The sequence below is a fragment of the Eretmochelys imbricata genome, chromosome 2 (genome assembly GCF_965152235.1).
Source record: "Eretmochelys imbricata isolate rEreImb1 chromosome 2, rEreImb1.hap1, whole genome shotgun sequence".
Classification (NCBI taxonomy): Eukaryota; Metazoa; Chordata; order Testudines; family Cheloniidae; genus Eretmochelys; species Eretmochelys imbricata.
In genome coordinates this window covers 215,189,538-215,209,323 of record NC_135573.1, presented here as the reverse complement: position 1 = coordinate 215,209,323, position 19,786 = coordinate 215,189,538, and the positions used below count along the sequence as shown (strand labels likewise).

The 19,786-nt window shown below is 39.1% G+C and overlaps 1 protein-coding gene across 6 annotated transcripts in view; it reads right to left on the bottom strand.

The window, feature by feature from the left end:
• Window positions 1–19,786, bottom strand: part of DGKB (diacylglycerol kinase beta) — a 440,036-nt gene that overhangs the window by 79,933 nt on the left and 340,317 nt on the right. For all 6 annotated transcript variants that reach the window (XM_077809368.1, XM_077809370.1, XM_077809373.1 and 3 more), the window contains one exon: window positions 16,416–16,611. In XM_077809368.1, coding sequence (XP_077665494.1) covers window positions 16,416–16,611 — 196 coding nt within the window. The remainder of the gene's footprint in view (window positions 1–16,415; window positions 16,612–19,786) is intronic.

The window sequence follows — 19,786 nt, the reverse complement described above, 5'->3', positions numbered from 1 at the left end:
TAGACTCTTCAGCCAGGAACGATATTAGTTACGTATTTATATTGTACCCAGCACTATGGGTCCTGATCCATGATTTGGCCTGCTAGTGCTACCACAATACAGATACATAATAATCACTAGATGCTGATTTGTCAAACATTATCACTCTTCCTACAACTTGTTACAGTTCATGAAGTATTCTGAGGAATGGTTTAATCAGCCTCAGTAAAGTGTCACTTGGGCTTTGAAAGACTTGTTTTATTTACTTATCTTGCCCACCTCCGCCCGCATCCCCTATTTTTCCCCCCCATACAGAATGAGACATTTAGTGCCACACAAAAAAACGACCAATAGACTGACAAATGATTTATTCCAAGTCTGGTCTCACTTCTACTTTTTAGAAAAGTTTTCTTATTGGTTATCAGCAGCTAAAACTACTAAGTTTCAGAGTAGCAGCCATGTTAGTCTGTATTTGCAGAAAGAACAGGAGTACTTGTGGCACCATTACAGCAGATGGACTATATTCTGATCTCACTTACTGTAGTGTACAATGAAAAGGAGGACTTGTGGCACGTTAGAGACTAACAAATTTATTCAAGCATAAGCTTTCGTGAGCTACAGCTCACTTCATCGGATGCATTCGATGAAGTGAGCTGTAGCTCACGAAAGCTTATGCTCAAATAAATCTGTTAGTCTCTAAGGTGCCACAAGTCCTCCTTTTTTTTTTTTTTTTGAAACTACTAGAAGTCAGCAGCAAGCAAGAGCTTTTCTGAGAAGCTGGAATTAAATCAGACTGGGAAGTAAGCAGAGTCAAACATGAAGCCAGACAGGCAATTGGAGTCTATTATTCAGCTTTATAGGACAAGGAATCTCTCCCAGAGGAGATAAAACTCACACCAGCCAAGTTACAAAACATGGATTTCAATGTGATCACCAGTAGGATTTTTTAAAAGAAACTAAAAGAATGCTGTTTTCATGGCTGTAACTCAGCAAAGCAAGCACTTCTAGATTTGATAACTGCTCTAGTGAGAAAAAAATAGGGACTTTCCGAATAGTGCACTTAGAGAGCAGTTATTAACTGAAAAATGCTATAGTGCATTTCGTGTCTATCATCTTTCAGTGATGTCCATTCCAAATGTGCTCAGTTTACAAGTCAAAAGAAACCTCATAAGCCAAAATGAATAAGTAATTGGAGATCTGAAAGTCAAAATGTTCTCCCTTTCTGGTCATGCACACAAAACAAGGATTCTGCACTCAGAAGTTTATGGACGATTCTACTGAGGATGTATGAGTCAGAAAAGAATCCTGCTTACTCTCCGATAGGCGTGCCAGCTCCGTATCTAACGCTAACATCTAATAAAGTAGTCAAAATTTATTGTCAGTAAAATAAGCAGATGTGACTAAATACATAGCGGGAGCAGATCCATTGTGGGAGATGATGATGAGCCAGTTCCTCGGCCCTGCTGTAGCCCATTTGAACTGCTCCAGAGCCACAATGGGGCTGTAAAGTTGCTTAACCAGCCTCCTGAGGATTCATCCAATGTGTTTAAAGCTGACTTAGCAGCTCTAAGTCAGCCCCTTCTAATTTCAGAGACAGGGATGTAGCTGGAGGAGCTCCTCACTCCAGCCATCCCTGGCTGCTGGAACAGCCTGTTAGGGCCACAGATAGCCTGGCAAGGTTTAGCACAATCACAAATCATGGAGTAGACAATAAACGGGAAGATCAGTACCTCCCCGGATTTTACAAGCACGCATACATCTCTGCATTACTGAATTTTTTGTAAAGTCCAGTTTCAAGGACTTCTGATGATAAAAATGTCTTCTGTTGACATATATGAATGACACCCAATATGTTAGTGTCCCTGTTGCCTGGAAATAGTTGGTACAGAAATAGTTGGCACGAAACTTTAACTAAAATTATAGAACTCTTTCAACCTTTCCACTCTCACTGTGTAAATGTGAAAATATTGTAAATCTTGTTGACAGTTATTGCCATATCTATTGGCACACAGTCAGCAGCAGTTTGAAAAGTATGTGCAGCATTGCTAGTGCCCATTACCTTTCTGCCTATATTTTTTTACAATTTATATTCACCCCAGCAGGCAGCTCCTCAGAGCGCCATTAATTTGTTAGGCAGCTTATACTTTCCAATACTACCCACTTTATAACGTGCTCTTACAAACAGCCTGGTGGTTTACTGGCAACACTTTACAGACTTAGGAGGGAGACCACAATTTAAAGGCAGCAGGTAAAAATGGAACAGGTCACTGAAGTGACATAGAGGGCCTCATTCTGGTCTCACCGAGGCTGGCTTATCTGTGCAATTGCATTGACTTCAGCAAAGTGACTCCTAATCTATGCCTGGTCTCTGCAGAGGGAGGATGGAGACATTATCTAAATGCTCCCTTTTTTGGTGACTGCAGTGGGACATTTGCTTACCCCCACTTCCCAGACACAAAACAAGCTTTGCAGGGTCTCTACTTGCCAAGAAATAATAGAACTAGATATAAGAAATATTTGTATGATTAAATGGGCTTACATTTGGTGAGCCTGATTCTTTCCAAACAAAAGAAAATCCAAAAGAACTCAACTACTCAATAAAAGAGAGACTTAACATATGTATGTGCATGCTCTCAGTCTCTCTTCCCCTGCTCTCCCGCCCATTCTTCTCTACAGTGTTGTGGCAAGTGAGCAGTGCACTAGCGAGAAAATAGCACCTAACTTGCAATTTTACAAGACTATAATAAAATTTGTTCACATCACCAGTATTTTCAGATAATTGTATCTATTTTTTTAATGATTGGCATCATCCTGTATAAAATCTGAAATTGTTACTCAGAATTAAACTGCTGTCAATATGACACCTTTCACAAACACTCAAAGAACTGGACATTTTCTATTAACAAGTAATGAAAAACAGTAAGTTTGTACATGAATGGATTGGAGAACACGATTATGTGAAATAATAGCCCAAAAATGATCTGCTGGGCTACCCTATTTGTATTTCTGAACGTTTAGCCCTACGCTTCAGGCATCTAGGGCAGGGTTAAATGGGAAAATGGTTTGGGTAATATACTATTGGATGTTCAATGGGAGACTTGTCTGCTGTTAAACAAATTGAACATGAAAGATGGATGTTGCTGCCTTTTCATATAAAGATCACCATGAAAAAGCATCTATTTGGCAGTAGAAAATATCAATGTGTATTTTAACCATACCCACATACACCTGATTGCACTTATGTCATGCCTTTTTAAGGCACTTTCATTAGTAACAATTATCCATAACGTTCATAGATCGCACAGCCAAAAAGACCTAGAAAGGGTTAACAAAGTCTCAGTCGTAAATTTATCCAACCTTTCTGCCTAAAAGCTGCATATTTATTATTTTCTGTGCACTTGCAGTGTTTTCGAACAACAGAACAATTCCTTAATTCGCAAAGGAATCTAAATTACAATAATCAATATGCATTCTTTTCCACAAGAAAGGAAACACCTGTTATAGTTAGCTAATTGCTGACTTTTTTGTAAGCATTTGGAAGAAAAGTAACTTTTACAAATAATTTATATCTGAAAAACTTCTGAATCAAAGACAAGTGTATTATAAAAATGGTATGAAACCAAAAGAGCTTAACAGAGAAAGCAACAGATGTTTTCATTTTGTTAATTAAGGGAAAAGTCCTTACCAAAGCACTTGATAGAATATGGTTATTTTACAATTAAGACACAGATTGGGGCCTTTTTCTATTCTCACACTGATTTAATATTACTGCAACAGTGCAGTTACTCCTGTTCTCCATGAGTCAGAGATCAGATTTAAGCCCTAGAAAAAGAGTGGAATGGAGCAATTTTTTAAAAAAAATACATTTTATTATTAAACAAAGAAAACCTCCATCAGAGATTTTTTTGATTTATCTTAGAGTCCTCTATTCCAGCAATAGCCCCATTTCAAAAACAGGATTTTAATGGGACTACAGCCAGAGTAGGGGGGAAAGTTGCATATTCATGGGTTTATCAAAAATATCTCTATTAAAGAGACCTCTTATATATTAGCATTTCCTCAGCTACAACTTACCAACTTTCTCAGCTCCACATTTAGGAGTGCAGGATGTGCAAAATTCTGCTTTTAGTTAACGTGCTGCATTATTCGTCTGTGGTATAACTCTGGTAATTTCAATGGAGATACACCAAGGGGAGTTACATCCTAGGGTGTTTACATCACACATTACTATACAAATATCTACACGGCACAGTAAATTTTAAAGTAACAATTATTTGTCTCTTATTTTAGCACACTTAATTCTAGATTGTCACTACACTGTTCTGTATTTCCCAGGCTGCCAACCTACACCACTGAAATACTGTCAGAAAAAAAGACTGGTGTGTGGAAGAAACAGGAAAAGAATCTCATCAGAGCTAAAATTTAGCTTTCCCTGGGTTCCACTGAAACATGCAAAAGCTAAATATGAGAGAGTTTCACATTCTGCAAAGTATGTTCTCAACTCAGAGCTCAGATCTTCACATGGATAAATACCAGCAATGCTAGTGTCTCAGAAATGGAGGGGGGGAGGGAAAAACAGGCCATCTAATTTATCCATCTTCACATGGATAAATACCAGCAATGCTAGTGTCTCAGAAATGGGGGTGGGGGGAGGGAAAAACAGGCATCTAATCCATCACCCTGCCAATGTAGGATGAATTGTGGAAATTGTAGGCATCACTGATTATGCATCACAGGTACAATATATTAAAACCCTTTGGAGATCCTGGACATATATTATATTGCATATCCCCTCTTAAGTATTCATTTGGCTGTCAGTTTAGAAAATACTAGTTTACTTAGAGTGATAAGGCATAAGAGTCATGGAAGGCCTCTTTGGCATATAGCCCTCTGCAGGGGGAGGAAATGACTTGGTCCATAATTACAGAAAGCAAGTGGCCACATGCCTTTGCATAGGATGTATATAACACTTGCATCCCCTATTGCAGGCCAGAGTCTGGAGTAGCTGATTTAGATCATAAAGAACTGCCTATTCCCCATTTTTGGGTTGGTGCAGCACATGGCTCTCCCATTCCTGCCTAGTTCCCATTTACTTCCGCTTCCTTACAGAGTAGCTGGAGTGAATTTCTGTTTGAAACAATGGGAGCTATGCATGCAAATCCCTGTACTTAGAAATAAGATAGTCCTTTATGCCATTTTAATCAATCTCTGCCATGTGTGTTACTTAATAGCTCTGTCTTCCTATAGAAAATGAGCAACTTAAGGGAAATGAAACTTTTCAACGATACATTTTCCTTCTGGCAGCCTATGAAATACACCATAATTATCCTCTTTCGATGAATAACTCTTGAAATAAAAGGAACATTCTGTGGGATAATACAAAGGAATAATACAATGGTAATCTCAATTGCCTTGTAAATAAAAGGCTTTTTTATAATTATAATATATACTACCCAGAAACATATATACACTCTTTATAAATATAAATCCAAATCAGATTGTCATTCTAATTCTTAAGAGGCTACTACTTCCCAATAATAAGAATAATCATCACCATTTTGCAATTATCACAGATAAGACTTTTCATTCTATGGGATTCAAAAATGTGTTACTCTGGGCTCAATTCCTGAGGTCTGTGGGGCTACTTGCATGAGTGAAAACTACTTAATGTGAGTAAGGGCTGCAGAATCAGACTCTGCATAAATACAGTGCCACAGCAGTGAAAAGTTGGTTTCCAGGAGGAAAACTGGCACACAGCCTATTGTACAACAATGGAGAGGAAAGGGGGGAAAAGATATTTTCAGCAAGGACCCCAAGACATCCCTTTCTCTTATGAAGACGGTCATCCTATCTTTAATGTCCATGTAAAGCAGACAGGATTTTGATTTTAAGAACTCACCAGATGAAGCACATGGTATACAGTTTAGATATGTCAGCAGGATAAAGGACTGAGTCCTCCCTGTTGGTATTTAAATCAGTCGTTCTGGTGAGTGTAGGCATTGAAAAAACAAGATGCTTAGAACACTGGGCCATCAACTCCAGCTCTTGTGAAACTGCTGAAAAAAGATCAGACTGCAAAGGTTTACACATTACAATAATTATTTGATTTTAACACTAAGATCTTTTCTGACCTGTCACCTTCAAGTATGTCCATGATTAAGCATTCTAATGAAGCATGAAAATCTCTCAAAACAGTGATAAACCTGGAAGGGACAGCTCTTAAAGGGAAAGTTCTAATTTCTAAATAAAACCTCAGAGTTCTAAATCAAATTGTTATTTTGAAGACTATACTAAAAACTGAGTTTTGTTACTCTAGCCAGTCTCTCTCAGTAAATTCTCCCAAGACCCGTCAAGGAAAAATACCAGGAGAGTCTCAACTAGAATCTCCTGCTTTGAGCGGGTAGTTGGACTAGATGACCTCTTGAGGTCTATTCCAACCCTAATATTCTATGATTATACGAATCCAGGCCTAACCTGAATGCAATATTGGATAAGGAATTAAACTTTCGAGTTACACCATTAGATGATGATGATGTGGATGTTTTCATTACTGTGCTTTTTGTTCTCATACTCTCCTCCCTCCTCTTCCAACCAGCCTTTTTCTGTCTTTTTCTTCCCTTCTGCACTCTTCTTTACACATTTTCAGCACTATACATTTACTGACCCTGGGTTAATCCTCGTCTTACTTACTCTGGGTCCAATTTAGATCGGGACTCTCCCAAGTTGAACATTTCTGAATTTTTACTCATTTCACCAGGTTTTATTTTAAATTTTAAGTTACAAATGTATTTTGAATGTGCTATGTTTGTTGAAGCCCTTTAGTTCCTATTTGAGACTGTTGAAAGTAGAAACTTACACACACATCTTTAGAGATGGGAAAACTGGTTCAAATAAAATTAGAACTAACTAAAATGAACTCAAATCTTTTATGACATCTGAAATACTCATGTATCTATTTGTGGGAGTATTTGGGGGAGGAGAGGGCTATTAACATATATTGATTTTCTGTTTGCTGAGTATTTTTGCATTCCTGGTTTCACTCAGGGCCAGAAGCTGAAGTGAAAAAAAAAATCAAAAAACCCATGAGAAACTATTTCCTTAATAGTATTTTCAGAACAGCTGAAACTAGAAATAATGGAAATCTCCTGACAGATTAATTTGTGAAATTTTCAAACCAAAGAGATTCAGAGAAGCATTCAAATCAAATGGTTGTTTGAGCCACACCTTTCAAGCTTTTGAAGTTCATGCAATGATATAACATATTGTATCAAGTGCGCGTGTGTGAGAATTAACTGCACAGAAATAAGTTCTACAGGAGGTGTGCAACACCGTGAATATCATATACTAGAGTTTCCCTTGAAATACTCACGGGCCCCAACACTGAATTTCCAATCAACTGATTATTTGACCAGTCTACATTCAGTCAATGAAGCTAATCCAACATCAGTATGCATAGCTCTTCTATGAACTGAGACACTCTATCTGCCATAATCCTTTTTTTCCAATATTTTTTTACATTAAGGAATAATATGCAATTCTTTTCTTGCTTCAACATTTAATTGATTTAGTCACTGAATTTAAATGATTGGAAATTTTTCTGCTTACTGGAAATTGGATGCCAAGTGTATCATTTACGGTTCTGAAACAGACACTTGAGTTATATTTAGCCAATTTAAAACAAGTTCCTCTAAATTATTTCCTCTAAATAACCCAGAAAACTGACTAATAATATTGGTGAAATAGACAACAGCAGGTGTGTCTATTTCTATCAATCCATATAATAAGTGTATGTTCTAAAGTACCTAGATAGGAGAGTCAAGTCATATATTCAATTAGCTTTAGCATGCAACAAGCATCTTCATAAAGTATCTTCATCTCATTTTGTAGCTGAAAAAATAAAAATAAATGTAACAAGTGGAAGAAAACAGAAGTTGATAATAATTAATATAAACTGAAACTAGGAATTGTAGAAAATTGATAAGGGAATCAAGGAACACAAAATGAAATCTATGGCCAGCAGAGTTAAGGACAATAAGAAGGATTTTTTAAAAGTACATTAGGAACAAAAATAATCCTAACAATAGTCTTGGTCTATTACTAGATGGAAATGGTAGAATTATCGATTATAATGCGGAGAAGGCAGAAGTGTTCAATAAATATTTCTACTCTGTATTTGGGGAAAAAACAGACGATGTCATTGGATTATATGATAACAGTCTTCTATTCCACTAGAATCTCAGGAGGATGTTAAACTACACATTTTTAAATAAGCAGATCTCGATAACTTACATTCCAGAGTTTTAAGAGAGCTGGCTGAGGAGCTCGCTGGACCATGAATTCTGATTCAGTAGTCTTGGAACACTGAGGAAGTTCCAGAAGACTACAAGAAAGCCAATATGCCAATATTTAAAAAGGGTAAACAGGATGACTTGAGCAACTATCAGACTGTCATTCCCCTTCAATCCCCATCAAGATAATACAGGACTGATACAGGACTTGATTAATAAAGAATTAAGGGAGGATAATATAATGTCAATCAACATGGATTTATGGAAAGTAGATTCTGTATCTTTTCTTGGATTAGATTACAAGTTTGGGTGATAAAGGCAATAGCGCTGATGTTATATAATTAGACTTGAATAAGGCATTTGACCTGGAACCGCATGATGTTTTGATTAAATTAGAAAGATATAAAATTAACACAGTACATATTAAATGGATCAAAAGCTGTCTAACAGATAAGTCTCAACATGTAATTGTAAATGGAGGCTTATCACTGGACATGTGTTTCTAGAGGGGTCCTGCAGGGATTGATTCTTGGCCCTATGTCATTTCACATTTTTATTAAAGACTTAGAAGAAAACATAACATAATTAATGATATATGGGGCTCTACCAAACTCATGACTGTGAAAAATGTGTCACAGACTGTGAAATCTGGTCTCCCCCATGAAATCTGATCTCCCCTGTGAAATCTGGCTAGTGTAGGGGGGTTCATGGTATTGCCACCCATCTGCTCTGCCTTCAGAGCTGGGAGGCCAGAGAGCAGTGGCTGCTCCCAGGCATCCAGATCGGAAGGCAGCGCCGCCATCAGTAGCAGCACAGAAGTGAGGGTGGCATGATATGGGGGGGGGGAAGAGGGTCATCACTTTTTTGCAGGGGGGCAGGGATCGCCTTATGAGTGGGTGACATGGGTGACTGCCCAGGGCACCATGGTCAGCGGTGGCATTGTGACACACACAGGCAGCCCAAGGATCCTTTAACCCCTGAGTGCTGGGGTGGGGCAGGGTTGGGGTCACACCAACCGGGGGCTCCTACTGTGTGCCATGCTTCAGCTGCTAGTCCCAACCCGCTTGTAGAGGGATGGGACTTCCTCTTCCTCTGCATGGGCCACTCCTGGAGCCAGGTCAGATCCACCTCTGCTGGCAGCACAGAAGTAAGCATGGCAATATCATACCATACCACCCTCACTTCTGCACTGCTGGTGGCGGCAGCACTGCCTTCAGAGCTGGGCTCCCATCCAGCATCCACCACTCTCCAGCCGCCCAACTCTGAAGGCAGCCCTGCCACCACCAGCAGTGCAGAAGTAAGGGTGGCAATACCATGACTCCCCTACAATAACCTTGCACTGCCCCACCCCCATAATCCCCTTTTGGACCGGACCTCCATGGTTACACCACTGTGAAATTTCAGATTTAAATACCTGAAACCATGACATTTAAGATTTTTAAAATCTCATCACTGTGAAATTTACCAAAATGGACCGAGAATTTGGTAGGGCCCTAATGATAAAGTTTGAAGACGATACAAAAATTGGGGGAGTGGAAACTAATGAAGAGGATGGATACAGAGTGATCTGGATTGCTTGGTAAGGTAGGCACAAGCAAGCACTATTTGCTTTAATATGGCTAAATCTATGAACCAAAGAATGTAAGCCATATTTACACGATGGGGACTCTGTCCTGGGAAGCAGTGACTCTGAAAAAGATTTGGGGGTTGTGGTTGATAATCAGCTGAATGAGAGCTCCCAGTGCAATGCTGTAGCCTACAGGGCTCAAGCATTCCTCGGATGCATAACCAGGGGATTAGGAGAGGAGTAGGCATAAAGGATTTTACTGCTGTATTTGGCACGGTTGCAGCCACTGCTGCAATACTGTGTCCAATTCCGGTGTCTACAATTCAAAAGGATGTTCATAAATTGGACAGAGTTCAGAAAAGAGCCATGAGCGTGATTAAAGGTTTAGAAAACCTGCCTTACAGTGACAGACACCAGGAGCTCAATCTATTTAATTTAACAAAGAGAAGGTAAAGGGGTGACTTGATCGCAGTCTATAAGTACCTACTTGGGGAACAAATATTTGATAATGGGATTTTTGATCTGGCAGAGAAAGGTAAAATATGATCCAATGGCTGGAAGCTGAAGCTAGACAAATTAAGAATGGAAATAAGGAATGAATTATTTGAACAGTGAGAATAATTAACCATTGGAACAACTTTCTGATCCAAAGTCAACACTCTGATTCAAAGCTTGAAATTCAAAGCACTGAAAATAGCCATGCAGTAACTTAAAATTTCCCCCCAAAACAAGACTTGTTGAGGATTTTGTAGACCCATTAAGCGTTCCAAGCTTACCTTTGAGAATTCCTGCCATTCCTAGCTCTTTTGGATGCTTGGATGGGTTTGTTACCTTGCTGTTGGCATGTTAGCTGTACTGAGTATTCTTTTTTCTCTTTTTATGGCTTACAGCAGGGCCGCCTTACCTGGTCTAGCTTCAGACTAGCTGTTGCCTCATCTTCCCCTAAGTTCAAAGAGCTAATCGCTTGCCTGTATTCTCCAACACATGTAGGCTGCTGTCCTATCTCCCCGTCCCATTAAAGACTCACTGCCACACAGAGTCTTTGAGGCTCTTGCTCCAGGGCACTACTGTATTAATTCAAACACAAAACAAAGTTGGTTGCCAGGACCCAGAGGCCTTTCACTCTGCTACCCACTTCCTCTGCTCCAGAGCTACTCACAGGAGCCAACTTTCCTCCAGCAACCTGGGTCAACTGATCCCTTTATAGAGGGCATGTAACCCCTTCTCATCTGGGTCTGATAATCAAACAGACTGGCCGGCCCCAGGCGCCCAGGCCCTTAAAGATGCAGACCAGCATGTTACATGGCTGCTGTTGAGTTCCCCTGCGGCCTTGTCACTTTCCCTTGCTTCAGCATCTTCCCATTTTTGTGACTGTGCATATGTTGTCTTGGCAGATGTTGCTCCATTTCTATGGCTTCTGCTTTTCCATCCAGAAACTCATAATAGAGAAAGCACATCAACACAAATTTTCACCCAGAGTTATTGAATCATAGGCCATGAGCTTGGTTTATATCTAAATGCTGAATTAAGCCATGAACATGCATTGTCTTAAATTTAAGAAGCCTCTGGCTAGTAGCTCACTACAGTTTTGCTGTCAAGCTGTTCAATTTGATTTCCCTTTTCTTAACATTTTGTTAAACATCAGTATGCGGGTTGCTGTGCAAGGTGCACAGGAAGAAATGATCCTATCCTGAAGAGTTTATAATTTAAGACCTTAATCCTGTAAAGACTTATGCTTATAAACTTTGCTCACATGAGCATTCCCATTGAAGTCAACGGGACTCCTCATGTGAGTAAAGTTATATGTGTGTGTGTGCGCACGTAGGGTGCGTGCGTGTTTGAAGGACTGGGCCCCCAGGGTGTGATTCAGTGAGGTGCTTAACATAATCCAGCACCAAATTAGGCTCCCAATAAACTTGAGCAGTTGGGACTGGTCTCCAAATAAGATTCAGCAAACAAAACAAATATTTTTCCTCACCCAAAGAAAACTTCGGCAGTGCAATTCCTATAATAATATATTTCCTTCTGTCAGAAATACTAAAGAAAACAGGGAAAGGTTTGAGAACTTGATTTAACATTTCTGGCAGGAAGAGAATTTAATATATAATCATTGTTGTTTTGTCACCTAACAGAATTGGTGTATCTTTCATGGAAAATATAGTATCTTAATATAATCTATATTTTGAGAGAGTGTCATTTGCTAAAAAGCAGGTAGCTCAGTTGTTTACAGTTATACGTCCAAGCTCATATTTTAGTCTACATGCCATAGGTTCACCTTTTGTAAAACACTGATTCTTGGCTTTTATTAATATTTGTGTATATTCATAAAGAAAAATCTTGGCCAAATAATGTTAAAGGATTTTGTCTAAGCTCCAGAAAGAAAGATGGTTCACAGTTACAGCTAAAATGCTGTCCTTAGAATAATCAGTAATGTGTAGACATTTCACAGATCTGTTAATGCCTGGGGATCTGATTGGTAAAATATTGCATATGAAAATTTTGCCAAAGCAAACTGTTCACCAAATCCTCTAGCTGTTCTAGACTGCCAACTAAATTGGTATTTAGGTCTTCATAATAAAATGGATTTTGCACAAGAGAAACTATAATAATTATTTCCTAACTCTATCATGTATTAATAAGCATGTGCATTTCTGCTCTAGAAACTTTTCTTGAAATATGCTATCTATATCTATCAAAGCCAGTTACAAGTAGAAAATATTAGTGCCAAATGTCACTTTCTGACATCCTTGCACAACTCCCATAGAAATCAGTGGGAGTTGCACTCATGCACCCAAGTGAAGAACTTAGCTTTTCAATTTTTGTTTCATAGATTTTAATAATGGGACTGTTTTGCAAATAAATTGGAGAAAGTCCAGAGGAGGTCAAGAAAGATGATAAAAGGTTCAGAAAAATCTGACTTTTGAGGAAAGGTTAAAAAAACTGGGCATGTTTGGTCTTGAGGCAAGAAGACTCGGGGGACCAGTCTTCAGTTAAGTTAAAGGCTGTTATAAAGAGGATGCTGATCAATTGTTCTCCATGTTCACTGAAGATAAGGCAAGAAGTAATCAGCTTAATCTTCAGCAAGAGAGATGTATGTTAGATATCAGGAAAGACTTTCTAACTCTAAGGATAATTAAGCACTGAAATAAGCTTTCAAGGGAGGTCGTGGAATCCCCAAAACAGGAGGTTTTTAAGAACAGGTTAGACAAGCACTGGTTAGGGATGGTCAAAATATACTTGGTTCTGCCTCAGCACAAGGGGCTAGGCTACATGATCTCTCAAGGTTCCTTCCAGCCCTATGTTTCTTTGATTTTCTTCTTCTTTCTAGTTAAGGGGGCAAATTATGGCCTGGCTAGTATGGCAGCACACAAGTAGTATAAGGTGACACCTTACTCCCTTATGCTGGCTATCTCCATCACAAGTAGCAACGCAGGAGAGGAAGCAGTCTCCACAGAATAAATACATCCCCTCCACACCCAGTGGGCAGGAGGGGCCAGGAGTAGGTAGAGCTTTGTCTCCTCCTCCTTCAATAAGTGGTGTTGCTGCATGCATGAGGCCACATATTCTGCACCAAACATAAACCTAATGCAGTTTAATCCCACAATCTATCTCCTGGCCTGCTTCAGGGTAAGTGAAGCAACATGATGCCTCTTATTCAGGAAAGATTGGACAGTCACAATCCAGTCTTAAGTGTTGACAGTGTTAATCGTTCCAGGATTCAGATTGTGTGCGCCAAGCTTCAGCCCAGTGCACATTTTTATGGTCAAGTTATAAAATCACAAAAGCAAGGATTTATAATGAAACACAGATTGATCCACAGTTTTAGTGACACAGTTGCATTGCTATTATTTGATAATACTAAAAATGAGCTTCAATACTGCTCAAAAGTCCTAATTAGGAGAATTAGATTTTCAGGAAAATCAGATATGTATCCTTATAAAAGCCTTATGTTAGCTAATATTTTCATATAAAGTGTGGCTGTTTAGTTATGTCTTGTGATTAGATGCTGTGTTTGGATATAAAACCAGCTGAAAGGATATTTATTCAGACTAAGTAAATTAATGAACAAAGATTAACATGCAGGTGTGTATTTGGTTCTCAAACTACCAGTACACACTTCAGCAGAAGTCTAACATTTTGTGAAATGTTTGCTCCAAACTAAAAATACACAAGCCTTTAAGTAACTAAAATGTATTTAAAAAAAGACACTAATCTAAGAGAAGATGTGACTCAAGGACATACTATTTTCAAGCTAGCAAAGGAATCACATTGTCTGAGAACAGACAGGAAGTCAGCTGTTTTGATAGCTGATTGATTTAAACTTTTCACTTTACCTAACCAAAGCTCTTTATAAATTCTAAACGTATAGTCAAAGTACTTCTTCATACACTTAAAAAACCCTGTCCTTTAAAAGAAGCTCTTTGAAACTTGAAAATACATTTGTTCACCTCACAAATTTGTTTTTTTCCTATCTGGTAACCACTAGGGTTTATCCACTAACTATTTACCTTAGACTTAAATGTTTAAGTTAATACAAGGCTTGGGAAAGGTACTCGATTGAGATTGGAAGCAGAGTCACAGAAACAACAACACAGCCAGTGACATTCCAAACTTCTTCGCACTACCCAGCAACATTCCTGAGCATTGACATGGAAGGACCACCTTTAAAGGTAACTAGTGTTCTTCATTCAGTCCTTGATATCTCTGCTGAGACTGCCAACAAGGATGTAAACAAAGGGTAATAATTACTATTGTAACATGGAGACAAATCCACCAGTCACTAGACTGAAACTGCTATCCCATTCGATACAGATCTTCAAACACCTGAGAGGTTACTACAGTTTTCACCCATACCAATTTGAAAGGCATGTGAATTGCTGCCCTTGATATGAAAGGCCCTGTATCCCTTTGTTTGTTAGGTTATGCCTACACTATGGTTGGACCTTACAGTGGCACAGTTGGACCTTACAGTTGCGCCGCTGTAAGGTCTCCTGTGTAGCCTCTTTTTCCTGGCAAGACGGCTCTGCTGCCGTCATAATTAAACCACACCCAACAAATGGTGTTAGCTATGTCGGCAGGTGAGCCTCTCCTGCTGGCACAGCACTGTCCACACCAGCACTTTTGTTGGTGAAACTTATGTTGCTCGGTGGACCAAGCACACAATTGTGATCTTTTTTCTCTTGGTGTTCAAGAAACAAGGGATTCTAGGATTGACAGCAGCAGTAGAAACTCTGTAGTTGGTAGGAAGGTGTGGTAGCACCATGGAGCTGTCCCAGCTCCACCTGGACTATCAGAGCAGTGCTAAAATGAGTACGGGGCAAAGGAAACATGCTGCACCCTGCTAATGGGCACAGGAGATACCATTGTTGTGGCCAGTCCCCCAGCAATCCCAGAGTCCTTGTGCCTTCTTCAAAGACAATGCCTCAGTAAACTTCTGCCAATACACATTGCCTTCTCATCCCAGTCAGGTAGTGGTTTAAAGCTACAATATATCCCATACTAGTGTCATGAACAAACAAGGACTTAAAAAAAGTTTGATGTCTGAGTACCAGATCTGGGAAAAAAAAACCCAGATATTTAGAATCTTTAGAGAAGCAGCAAAAGTAAAAGGATTGAAATAAAATCAGAATGTAAAAATCCTGAGTTTTATCAAACTTACCGAGAAATACACCTTTTGAATGTTTTAACCCATTGGGGTAAGGGATCTTTCTCTTTGAAAATGAAAAATACAAAGAGAGCAAAAGGAGGAGTACATAGATAACTGTAGGCCAATAGTATCATACTGTGGTCTGTAGAACCCTTCCATGTGGTCTGTACCAAATAACATTTTAGACCAAAATGTTGGAGGGTTGTGTGGGGAGGTAGGTTCATAAGAAGTTCTCTTTTAGAAAGTGGTCCACAAAATGCAAAAATTGGAGAAAAACTGATTTAAACTTCTTAACTTGTAATATTTAATGTTGTGTTATAATGAATGCCGTCCAGCTCCCACCAAGTAAAATGGACACTTATTTACTACAATGATTGTCAGAAATAACTTTTAATAATGAAATCTTAGGACTGAATCCTGAGATCTCTATAAAAATGAGTAATGACTAAATAGAAGGGAAAGCTGGCAGGCAAACTGCAGTGTATATAATCAGGGAGTGCAGATAGGATCCAGGTATGGTAGCAGATCCTCATTATTACCATGATGAGACAAGCTCCATGGCTATGGAGGACAAATTCTGTCAGAATAGGGGCATGTCTGTCCCTGAAACCAAATTGTATGTAGAGTGTTATTTATGAGTAGCTTTTATCTGGCTTCTGTAGCATTAAGCACTTTTTCTACAGAATAGAACAGCAGTGCTCCATGTTGTTGTTTAGTCTGCTTCACATTAGACGTCCTATCTAGGTTTGCACACAGATTGCAATTATCAGTGTAGATGTGTTTATGCCAGTGCACTGCTGCAGCATTTTGTGTTTGTGTGTGTGTTTTGTTTTTTTAAGCCACACTTAGTTGCGATAAGGAGGAATATAGCATTATAGTTTTATAAGTTATTTGACTGTCTAGAACCAGCTACTCATTTTAATCTGAAGATTACCTTGACATGCAACCTTCAATTCCTTAGCATCTGTGACAGTGGTTCTTTTATCCAACCTCTTCTTTTCAGTTCGACGATGGCTACGTCTTTTCTTCGTCTCTCCCCAAAGATTTGATCCACCGTGCATGCTTGGAATGTTCAGAATGGCAATTCCTTCCAGAGAAATATTGATTAAGTCTAGCTGAATTCCATCACACTGATTAGCAAAGGAAACAAAGAAATAAAGAGAGAAAGCAGTAAGACAGAAAGAGAAATCAGAATGTTCTACCTACCAGTTTTTTTCCCTTCATCATTCCTCCTACTGTCAAATACATGCTCCTGTTTAATACTAAAATATATATATCATACCTGGAAAGGAACTATGAGCTGGGAAGAAGAGTACAAGGTCCTGGTTCAGAAGGCGGAATGTGGATATGATTACTATTCATCCCCAGGTTGCTTGCTTAAACACGGAACTATTTGGCAATGAAAGGTTGTTATCTGATGGTTATGCATTGACTGATGTGAAATGTGTTCATGATCTCACTACAGCTCTTATTGGACAAATATCCATATGGCAAAAACTACCTTCACAATAATCTGTCTGTGCCAGAGAAACACTTTTTCTATTTTAGGGTTTTATACTGCTGCCCAGCACCATAGTATCTGAGCACTTTCCATGTAAGATCAGTAGCAACAGTGGAAGTCCCTGCGTAGACTTCATGGAGTTTCTGACATCTCCACTGCTGGTAATCAAAACCCTTTTCTGAACATTAATTTACGTTTAAAATTTAAATTAACCTTTAGAGCAATGTTTCTGAAACTGGGGTCTGCGGGCCCACCTGATCAACTCTTCCCTTTTCCTCCCTCACCTCCTCCCCATCCGTCCCAGCGCCTTCTGCATGCCAGGGAACAGCTGTTCAGCAGCATGCAGGAAGTGCTGGGAGGGAAGGGGAGTAGCTGGGATGGGGTGGAAAGAGGCAGGGAAGAGGAGGGACGGGGTGGAGTGGGAAGAGGTGGGGTAAGGCCTTCAGAAAGTGGGGTGGGGTGAGGGCCTGGGGCTGAGTGGGAGAAGACTTGGGGGTCCCCAAATTTTTAAAGTCAAAATGGGGGTCTTTGGGTTGCTAAAGTTTGAGAACCGCTGTTCTAGAGGACTTAAATTTATCACCACATCTGACGGACGAATAGCACACACCTGCTTAGCACTATACAGCAGTCAAATCATTGGGAATGAGCCCATGTTGGAGATAAACCAAAGATCTTCTTGGCCAGGAGCAAAGTGCTACCAGTAGAGCCATAAGGAAACTTCTATTCTGCTTTAAAAATCAGTTTCTTCAATAATATAATAGCTTTCCTTGAAAGTGATATAAGGAGTCCCACTTTGGCTTCTTTGCTATCTCTTTAGGAAAGTTAGTGCTCATGACAGATGCCAGATGGAAAGTCCTAAACAGAAAACTCCCCCTATCCAGAGAACAGGAAACCTATTTAGAACAGGAGTCACTACACACTGCCCTGTTTACATCTCCTAAAGATGAGGTAGATTGAGGGGTGTGAAGATAATTTAGTTTCTGTGCTCATTCAGTCCTTGGCCTCTCAGCCGAGACTTCCAATATACATACAATGTAGTGCTGGTTTTCCAATACAGACACATATTCCCTTAGGAACCAGACCGAGACCACTAACCCATTCCATCTACAGCAAGGAACTGAACAGCAATCGGATAGAAAACAACCAACTTTTGGTTACTACAACTTGGATTATATTTGCACCCATTACTACAATAAATAATATCCATTTATTAATTTATTGAGTCATCCAAAGTCCCCAGGATCCACATTCCCATATTGGCTGAAGTTATTTGCACACTAGCCTCATGCCTCACAACACATCCTGGCATAACCACATGCTTTATTATATATTGCATGAATATGTTAGGTCCCGGTTCTGTAATTTACAGTATGCTAGGGGATGCCTGCACTTTCATCAAGCCCTTTTAGTGGGGTTCTGCATAGCTACAGGGACCCACTTGTACATTTTAAATGCAGAATTATGGCCTGAATTTGGAATGCCAATATATAATTACCAGGAAAAAATCTAGAAAAAAAATATATGGTTCAGTGAGAGTTCATTGACATCTGGTAGCTCACTGCTCTACAGGCCACTGTCATTTTCTTTCTCTGCTTAACATTAAGCCTTTATTAAGGCTTTTACCAAGAAAAAGAACCCGCTACATATAATTATGATCATCCCTGCCCCAATTGTTCACTTATCCTGTAACTCACCCAAAGCACAAAACCAAACCATACTTAGCGTATACCCCTCTGTCTCTTTCAAATGCTTTTAACAATATTACAAATCTAGAGAAGAGACAAGAGCAATCACAATAGAAAGGCTTCCTTTCTATATTTTCTCACACAAAATTAAAAAGTTTAAAGCCACGTAAAATATTCAGTGAGGGAAGCTGGTAAGATGCAATGACGTCTTGAAATGACTTGGCAGTTGTGGCAACAAGTATAACAGAAATGGCACATTTTTATTGACTTTCAAAAAAAGGTGATGAGTGTCTTCAATGTCATTTTGGAAGAAAACTCATGGTTTTTCTATATTTTATATGTATTAAAGATAAAGATTTATTTTACTAAAAAATTCTACTCATGTGTATACTTACTTACTGCTATACATTCTAGATAAACAGATATTAATTTCATAATTAAAAGTAATCTTGTGTAAATACCCTGCAGGCCTCAATGAATCAAACACATACTGTGTGTCAGGCCTCCCACTGTCTTCAAGTGGAATGTACTGGCTGGATAATTAGATAGTACATATTTTTTAACCTTATTTGCATGCATATTATATCTTTTGCACACTGACAAGCAGCAGTAACAACAAAAGTCAGATTACCACAGGGAATTCCCACAAAGAAGTCTTCATTCCTTATAATTTGCAGCCTAAATTAAAATAATTTGATCTTTGACAAGGATGAAATGTCAAGCAGAAGGGGGTCCTCTACAAGCCACGGCCTGTGGCTTCTGAAATCTGCCTAATTTATGTCAGTCACTTCTTAATACATATTTAAGTATTACACGAAAAAGATGATAAATATGCAATCTGACACCTTTGGTATTTCCCTGCTGTTAATTTATAAAGGTCTGGCGTCCCCCAAACCGACTGGAATTATTTAAATAAAAGAAGAATTGTAAAATAAGATGGTGCAGGGGCCTCACTTCCATTTTCACTCAATATTGAACACAGCAGGTAGTACACTAAGACAATTATTTGACTAGGCCTCAGAATCCCACTGTGATGAGTTACTTTCGGAATTAGTAAAGAAGGATTTCTTTTGTTCATACACAGAGAAGGAGTTTGCTCTATAGGTAGCTTTTTGTTGC